The following is a 9,325-nucleotide window of genomic DNA, read 5'->3' on the forward strand; positions in this document are numbered from 1 at the left end:
AAAAATCATGTTAATGGGGAGGTGCTCTTCATGGGCTCATGACTACATCTTTAGTGTAATAATTGTAGTACCAAAGATATGTGGAGTACTAGTGCAGAAGTTTAGCCACTGTGATGCATGAAGTATAATTTAGAATTCGTAAGAATTTGTGATTTGATAGGTGTAGCCTTATTCTCTTTAGGTGTATGATTTGATTATATTTGTGCCAAAGCATGAAGTTTAGCCACTGTGATTATATTTTTGCAAGGCATAACTGCAATAATGAAGACTAACAAGGAAACAATAAAGAAAAATCTGGTCAGGGAGTTGGCCATAAAGGTAAAGGCTTCTCATCTCAATTTCAGTGTAAATAAACTTATTCACCATATCATTTTAACTAACCTATATGCATTATTGTTGCAGATGAAAAACAAACAGTCCAAAACTGATAAAGGTTCTCCATCTGCAGAACCATCCCTTCCACCTGAAAGTAGGCGATCATCACCAAGGAACAAGAAGTTTGCGATAAAGGTAAAGACTTTTCATCTCAATTTCACAAAAAACTACTTACCTTCTCATTTTAACTAAGCTACACTTTTTGCAGATGAAAAACAAACAGTCCAAAACTGATAAAGGTTCTCCATCTGCAGAACCATCCCTTCCACCTGAAAGTAGGCGATCATCACCAAGGAACAAGAAGTTTGCGATAAAGGTAAAGACTTTTCATCTCAATTTCACAAAAAACTACTTACCTTCTCATTTTAACTAAGCTACACTTTTTGCAGATGAAAAACAAACAGTCCAAAACTGATAAAGGTTCTCCATCTGCAGAACCATCCCTTCCAACTGAAAGTGCTTCACTCACTTCAAAGCTGCAACCCCCAACTCAAACCAAGTCCCCGACTCCATCTATTTCACCTGGAAGTAGGCGATCATCACAAAGGAACAAGAAGTTAGAACCAAGTGCTGCTGTTTCTTCTCTAACTAAATGTGCAACAACTCCAAAGCGTCGTCTACAACCTGAAAGTGCTGAAATGTCATCACCAACTACAAAGAGACAGGCTACTAGGAAGAAGAATGTGCAATCTGAAAGTGCTCAACATTCACAGACCACAACTACAAAGTCCCAATCAAAAAGCTCTGAAGGAGATACTGAAAAATCTGGAGTGGGGCGAAAAAATGTAAAGCGAAAACTTGACACAAGCAGCACAGGCCCATGTCTGAATGTTCAACTTAGGGATCCACACGACACTCTCGCAGATTTTCAAGATGAAGAAGAAGAAGAGGAAGAGGAGGAGGAAGCTGTGGAAGAGGATAACTCTGATCATGTGGAGCCTGATGTGGAAGAAGAGAATGATAATGGTAATGGTGATGAGCCTGAATTGGAAGAAGAAAATGATAATGGTAATGATGATAATGAGGAAGGTGAAGAAGGAAAAGAAGCCAAGAAAAGAAAATATGTTCCACGTGGTCCAACCCAGATGTATGCACTGAAGTTAGATTCTGCTGATCCGAAAAGAACAATTTCCTTCAACTCTAATGAACAACCGATTGGTGATCCATCTGTGCAACTTGCCAGTGTGCTAGGGGTGCTTGTTCGGAAACTTCCATTAACGTACAAGGATTGGAGACTTGTCCCTTATGAAGCCAAAGAAAACATATGGAAGATAGTCTCGGTTCGCAATTGATAACTCTTTAACTCTTTTCATTCGTCAATAATTATTTAAGTCATATTCAACAATTATTTAATTCATAGCGTATTCTAATTCAATTATTTAAATTTATTTGTAGAACCGATTCATTGTGCCTGAGTATTACAAAGACTATTATTTCAGCAAGATGGGAACTTATCTTAGAGAAGCAAGGTCAAGGAAAGCTGGTTTGGTACTCGACGCTTTGGATCGGCTACAAGGGGAAGAACAAAAGAAACGGCTGGAGAAGTTAATGCCCAGGACCATGACAGTTAGGGAGTGGGAAGAGTTTGTGAAACATGTAGACTCTATTGAATTCAGAGTAAGTAATTTCTATTATATAGAATGCCTATATATTTGTATTAAAAACTTTAAAGTCTGTCAAATGATTTTTTTACTTTTCTATTCAGGTCAGAAGAATAAAAATGCAAGAAAATCGTTCAAAACACACCACCCCACATACCATAAGTCGAGAAGGTTACGCCCGATTGGAGGTGAAATTGGTATGTTCTACAGTCTTGATATTCACCATGTGAAAGCTATTGCATCGTTAAAAATATAATTGTTTGAAGTTCTCTACAAAGTTTTATCTTAGAAATATTCTGAGATAATACCATGTTGTTATGCTATTCTTGATGACTCATGTATTGATACATTTATTTGGCAGCAAAAAGAGCAAAACACAACCAAAGAGATTGATAGAGCTATAATCTGGAAAGTTGGTCATAAACAGCGCAAAGGAAAGAAACCACATCCTGGTGTTGTAGAAGCTTTGGTAAGAAATCTTCTCATGTTACTTTGTTTTATTTGTGTGTGCTTGAAAAAGTCAAAAATATCTGATGTTTTACACGCTTACACAGGAAAAACTTGAAAAAGCTCGAGAAAAGTATCATGCTGATTGTGGATCATCCGTGACAGATGATATTCTTGCAAAGGCCTTTGGTGAGGACAAGAAAACTAAAGGGAGACTTAAAGGAATTGGTTTTGGAGCGACACGTAAAAAGGTTGTTGCCCAGTCCCACTATAAGATGATGATTAAAGAGTGTCGAGAATCCTATAAAGCATTGAGTGATCGAGTGGTGCAGCTAGAGGTGAGAATTTAACTTGTATTTTATTAGGTCTCCTTTTCTTGATAAACTCAAACTCGATAATGCCCCTCATACTGCTGTTTGGTCTTAATATAGGGAACGAAATCAAAATGTGTCTGCAATGGAGTCTTACCCTCTCACATGTTAAGTCCCAGCAACAATCATGAGGCTAGCACTAGCAGAAATGTTATCTGTAATGAAAGAGTCTCAACTGATACCACTCCAAGTCATGTCAGGAAACAAGATGAGGTTCAAGTGCCAAAGAGATTCCAAGTTTGCAAGTTGTTAAGCTGGTACAAGGAGGACGAGGTGGTTGCAGAGGCTGAAATTGCTGAAACAGATCCAAGTAAGCAGATACATGGAAAACCAATCGGTCTTGGAGCCTACACTGTATGTGTGAAGGTTTCTTATGTTGATGATGCTCTTGTCTACCAAGCTACTTCAGAAGTCATAATTGTTCATGATGCTGTTTCAAATTTTATCACATGGCCCAAAGATAGAATAATCTACCAATAGACTTCTTAATCTTCTGTGATCTTTTTGGAGACTTAACTTTTGGTAACAAACATATCACTGCCACTTTTTTGTATGTTTTGTGTATATCACATTGGTATGTGAATGCTTTAACTCTGGGTTTGGTTTAATTTGAATGAATCTTTCAGTTTAATCCAATTGTTTATTTACATTTCAGTTTAATCTAGTTGTTTCTTTACATTTCACAAATAGTAGTGACAAAAGTGAAATATATATTCTGAAATATGGGTTTGATCTTATTCACAAGTATTGTAAAAGATAGTCCTACTACACATAGTATAGTTGTATCAAGGTACTTCTACAATGCTAACAAGTGTACTAACTGTAATATTCACAATACTAATAAGTGTTGTGTTAACAATTTCTGCTACCCATGACAATAATTGTAAAACAAATGTTCTACAATGCTAACAAGTGTACTGACTGTAATATTCACAATACTAGTAAGTGTTATGTTAACAATTTCTACTTCATACCATAATCATTGTAAAATGAAATCTTGCAACATCAGCAGGTGTTGTTCAGAATAGTTATACAACTCAAGGAAGTGTAGTGAGAAGAGTATTCACAATACTAATAGACATCGTGAAAAGGTTTTCAACTACATAAACTAGATATAGTGAAACAGTTACTTTACAACATAAGGTCTTTGTTGTCCAAGATAGTTCTACAATTCATACAGGTGCTGTGCAAATATTATTCATAATACTGGTAATTGTTGTTGCATATGTTTCTACGATATGCAACTTATGTTGTCCACAATTGTTCTACAATACAAGCAAGAGTTGTGTTAGGTTATCAAAAAAATTGGAAGAGAATCACAACATTGGCAAACTATTGTTGAACCATGAATCACATCACTCTTTACAACACTTGTCATCCATTGTAGAAAAACTTGGACTTTCTACAATACCCCCGTTCCACAATGCATGAAATGGAGTTGTCGTAGGGGTACTGCAACTCTTATCTTGTGTCGTCAATGATGATTTTTCCCGTAGTGATAGATATGTTTGGTTTTTTCTCTTTTGTGTTTTTGCAGGGTGAAAATTCCTGTTGGTAGTGCACTAGCTGTAATTCACTACTTCAGTGAATTCTTAGCACATCCTGTTGATGTCAACACAACTTTGGAGTCTTTGAAGACAGCCGTTTGCCATAAGTGGACTCGTTTATTACCGCATCATGTCAGATTTTCCTTTAATGATGGAAGCAAGTTTGTGCGAGTTGATTCTGATACTCTGCTTCAATGTTTTGTATCTCGTTGCCACTGTAAAGGTCAGAAGAGCTTTGATTTACTTGTCGAAGTTGGCTGTAATTCTTTCAGAAGTCGCAGTAGAGCTTCAAGTAGTCGTGTAATAGAACCTGAACCCGAACAAGCTATGGTGAATTTCCTTGAAGATGATTATGTGCCTGTTAACAAGGTTCTTAGGACTGAAGGTTGGGATAAATTACTTGGTGAAGTTGGTAAAGTGTTTTTTGGAGGAGTAGTAGAGGTACGTATCGTAGTGAAGATACGAGTTAAAAGCTGGGCGTGTTCTTGTATATAAGAAGAATGAACCTAGCAGGTTCTATGCAAAATGCTCAAAAGAAAATTGCCCTTGGGAGTATAAGGTTTGTGCTGTTGATGTTGAAAACAGGATGCTTAAGGTTAAGAAATATGAGAGAAGTCATACATGTGGTGTTGGAACTGAAAGGCTTTTCCACAGGATCAGCAATAAATTTGTTTCTAGTCTGATCAAGGATGAAATCCGAAGTGATCCGAGTTTCAAAGCATCTGATTTGGCAAAGTTTTTCAAAACTAGCTACGGGATCAATGTGAAATACTACCAAGCTTACAACGGAAGAGAGAAAGTGTATGAGGATATATTTGGTGATGAAGCCATGTTGTATTCGCATCTTTCATGGTATGTAGATTCTATTCGCAGCACAAATCCTGGGAGTTGGATTGATTTTCAAGTTCAAACGGATGAACCTGAAGCGAACGAGGATAGTTCAGCTGAATTAGAAGATGAGGCACCTTCAAATAAGTTTGTGCGTCTTTTTATTGCTTTCGAGGCATGCATCCATGGTTACCGTTACATTCGCCCCATGGTTTATGTCGATGCTACCTTTCTTACAGGGACATATAGAGCATGCCTCATGGCTTCAACCGCTATCAATGCTGAAAATGGTAATTTTTCTGATAATGCATCCTTTTTATATATGTGCATAATGTCTCATGCATTATTTATTTTTGCTTCATAATGTCTTATGCATTATTGTTTTCACTTTTCTGGTTATGCATCATTTCTGTTTTAGATGCATAAGACATTATACATTTTTTGTTTTAGGTGCATAATGTCTTATGCATTATGGTTTTCACTTATTGATTTTATGCATCATTTTTTATGCACATGCATAATGTCTTATGCATCATTTAGTTTAGATGCATAAGACATTATGCATTATTTGTTTTCACTTTTCTGGTTATGCATCATTTCTGTTTTAGATGCATAATGTCTTATGCATTATTTAGTTTAGATGCATAATGTCTTATGCATTATGGTTTTCACTTATTGATTTTATGCATCCTTTTTATGCACATGCATAATGTCTTATGCATCATTTAGTTTAGATGCATAAGACATTATGCATTATTTGTTTTCACTTTTCTGGTTATGCATCATTTTCTGTTTTAGATGCATAATGTCTTATGCATTATTTAGCTTAGATGCATGATCCATTATGCATTTTTTTAGCTGCACATACTTCATGTAGACGCTGGCTTGATTTTTTTTTTTTTTCTGTGCAGGCTTCTTCCCACTAGCCATGGCCCTGGTACCTGGTGAAGATAATGATAGCTGGGAATGGTTCATGAGGAATTTGAGTAATGTTCTTGATCATGATCAAAGGCCAATCACATTTTTTTCTGATCGTGCAGAAGGATTAAAGAGAGCAATTCCATTTTACTTTCCTAGAGCCTTCCATAGTTTCTGCTATTATCATCTTAAGATGAACTTACCTATTAATGCATCTGACGAAAGGTATGGTGCAGTTATTGATTCATTTCAAGTTGCTGCTTAGGCTCTTAGTCGCGAAGGTTTCCAAACTGCCATCGCTACTATTAGGGGTCTTGGTTGTGGTTGGGTTGCCGACTATATTAAAGATATACCTCCAGAGAAGTGGTCAAATGCCTTTTTCCAGGGTTGTAGGTATGGTAGGACATCTTCTACTCTTGCTGAATCCTTTAATAGTTGGATGAAGGTACACAAGAAGCTCCCTGCAAATGCTCTTCTGGATCAGATAAGGAAGGATGTGATGAGTATGATGTCAGAAAGGCGGAATACGGGTAATAGTTTCAGAACAATTCTCACACCGAAGAATGAAAATAAGATGAAGGCTCTTATTGATGGGGGTTTAACCTGGCTGGTTATACAGTCCGATACTCATGTTTATGAAGTGGAAGGAGGGGACAGTTCTCATAGTGTTAACCTTGAGGCAAGGACATGTACCTGTCAGAGGTGGCGCGTCTATGAGTTTCCATGTGTGCATGCTTTCGCATCGATAACAATGTCTACAGTCATGCAATTCATCATATTCCGAACTATAACAGGCCTGAAGTTTATGAAGGTAATGATATTATCGATGTACCTGATGTTAGGAGGCCGCCAGTGAGACCACAAGCTAATAGGCATTTGAGCAGATATGAGAAGACGCCCAGGAGAGCTATTCGCTGTGGTAATTGTTTTGAGCTTGGTCATCATAACAATCAAACATGTACGAATCCTACCTGTTACAAGAAACCTCCGAAGCCGCCGAAGCAGCCTAAGGGAAGTTAAAGAAGAGCAATTATCTTGTTTGTTTCTTCAGACTATTACTTTTATGTTTGAACCTTATTCATTTTTCTTTCATTAGTTTATGTATTAGTTTTTATGAACAAGTACTTTTTCTTTACTTAGTTTCTTTTTTTTATTGGTTTTATGAAAAATACTTTTTTTTTCACTGTGTGTTTTTCTGCTTCTATCAGATAATGTTTTCATTTTTATTCTTAAATGCATAATGGATTATTCTTTAGTTTTTGATGATGCATAACTTGTTATGCATTAATTTTTATGATGCATAACGTATTATGCGTTATTGTTTTGAAGATGCATAATCTCTTATGCATTGTTTTTCGACGATGCACGATATGTTATGCATTTATTCTTTTAAAGATGGCGTCATAACGACTCATGCAAATGTGGTTCCTTCATGCATCTTCATAACAAGTCATGCATCTGCATAACAAGTCATTCACATTTATTTTATTAGGAATAACATGTTATTCAGGTTTATTTTGTTGCATAACTTGTTATTTAGATGTTTATATGTAACATGTTGTTCCTTCATTTTTCTTGTAAGATTTATATCATAGTACAGTTAAATGAAATAAGATTGCAGCAAATAGAAGCACTGAAACCAGCATTGATATATAATAAATATATATATAAACATCGACAAGATGACATAAGTTGTTCTGACAAGAACTACTGACTAAAGTTAAGTTTTCATACCAACACATTACACATAACTACTGACTGAAGTTAAGCTTCACAGTAAATACTTTCCCATTAGTTTTCACTCCCAAGTTAAATTTCTCAACCTACCAACAACACAGACGTTGTTAAAAAAAAGTTATGTTTGAGCCTTTATAGATGTCTTCATTGGCATCTATCGCCCAACTGTTTCTAAGATCCGTCAGCATTTTCAATACCAGACTTACTCTTTTCTTGTTGGATTTTCCTACTGCATCTTCCTTTCCCAACTTCAGCCATTTGTCCCTAACTTGAGACTTCATGCTCATCTTCATATAATAGCATACAAATATGAGGCAGTCGGGGTGATGACCTTGTTCAGGAACAATCTTGGTAAAAATATCCTTGTATACAAGCGGTTCCCGCTTTATATCCACGATTTGTGGTGATAGATTCAGTTCATCATATCTTTGGATCAAATACGGCATACAAGCCTTTGCCATTATGAGAGCTTGTTTCTTGCAGTTAGATTTATAGCCTTCAACACTGTTATAGCAGTTCCACTCACCCTCTGAAAAGTCATACTCTAACAATGTCTAATGTGTACCAGCAGGGTTTTCCTTTGTCATATAGTTCATTGGAATGAACATTCTCTCAACTTCAATAAGGAGATTCAAGATGAATTCTCCAACAAATTTGGCAATCCCATCTTTCTCCTTTGTTTTAACAAAGAACTGTAAAAGAAATATTTTTTAGGAAAAAAAAGTTAGTGGATGCAATTGAAAGGGTGCACAACAGGTGTAAAAAACAATGCTGAATAACTTGTTATGCAGTTCAATCTAGTTGCATAACATTTTATGTTGAAGTAATTATATGGGCATAAGATAATATGCAGGAATGACTTGTTATGTAGCAAAATGATTTTATTTTCTTGACTTACCCAAGCATCTGGCGTCATGAATGCAGACTCCACATACCTATGTTCAACACTATCAGCCATCTTTTCATTTTGCCGCTTCTTGAACAACCTATAACTGTAGTAGCGTACTACTTGGTCTTCTAAGTATTCGTTGTTCATTAGCTGCCTTATTATATCTCCGTGAATCCGAATATCCCACAAGTACGGGTCTTCTCCTTCTCTGATACTCCAAGCCGAATTTCTGCAGATGACATAAGACATAATTGGTGAGATGTTTTATTCAAGTGACATGCGGCAGAACCATAAACTAGAGGGTTGTGTTATGCATGGTTTTTTTTTAAGCATAACTTGTTATGCATTTATTTCATAAGAAGTATAACCTGTAATGCATTGATTTCTTAAACAAGCATAATAAATATAACAACATTTTTTGGATAACTGAACATGCATTAAACATTGGAGCTGCATAACATGTGATGTAGATATTTTAAACAATGCATAACTAACCATGCATTAAACATTGGGAGCTGCATGACATATTATGCAAACAAGCATAAAGGTAATTTTGATGTACTTACAGGCTGTTGGCATTCTCAAAGTATGTCTGCAGTACTTCCATCATGG

At 36.1% G+C, this 9,325-nt stretch overlaps 1 protein-coding gene across 1 annotated transcript; it reads left to right on the plus strand.

The window, feature by feature from the left end:
* The first annotated feature begins 261 nt into the window (after window positions 1-261).
* LOC113351033 (nucleolar and coiled-body phosphoprotein 1-like) lies at window positions 262-1,790 on the plus strand. Its single transcript, XM_026595110.1, has 3 exons — window positions 262-318; window positions 765-1,341; window positions 1,771-1,790. Exons 1-3 carry the CDS (start codon window positions 262-264, stop codon window positions 1,788-1,790), a joined length of 654 nt encoding a protein of 217 aa, XP_026450895.1.
* Window positions 1,791-9,325: the final 7,535 nt, after the last annotated feature.

Source organism: Papaver somniferum, chromosome 2, assembly GCF_003573695.1.
Source record: "Papaver somniferum cultivar HN1 chromosome 2, ASM357369v1, whole genome shotgun sequence".
NCBI classification, from domain to species: Eukaryota; Viridiplantae; Streptophyta; class Magnoliopsida; order Ranunculales; family Papaveraceae; genus Papaver; species Papaver somniferum.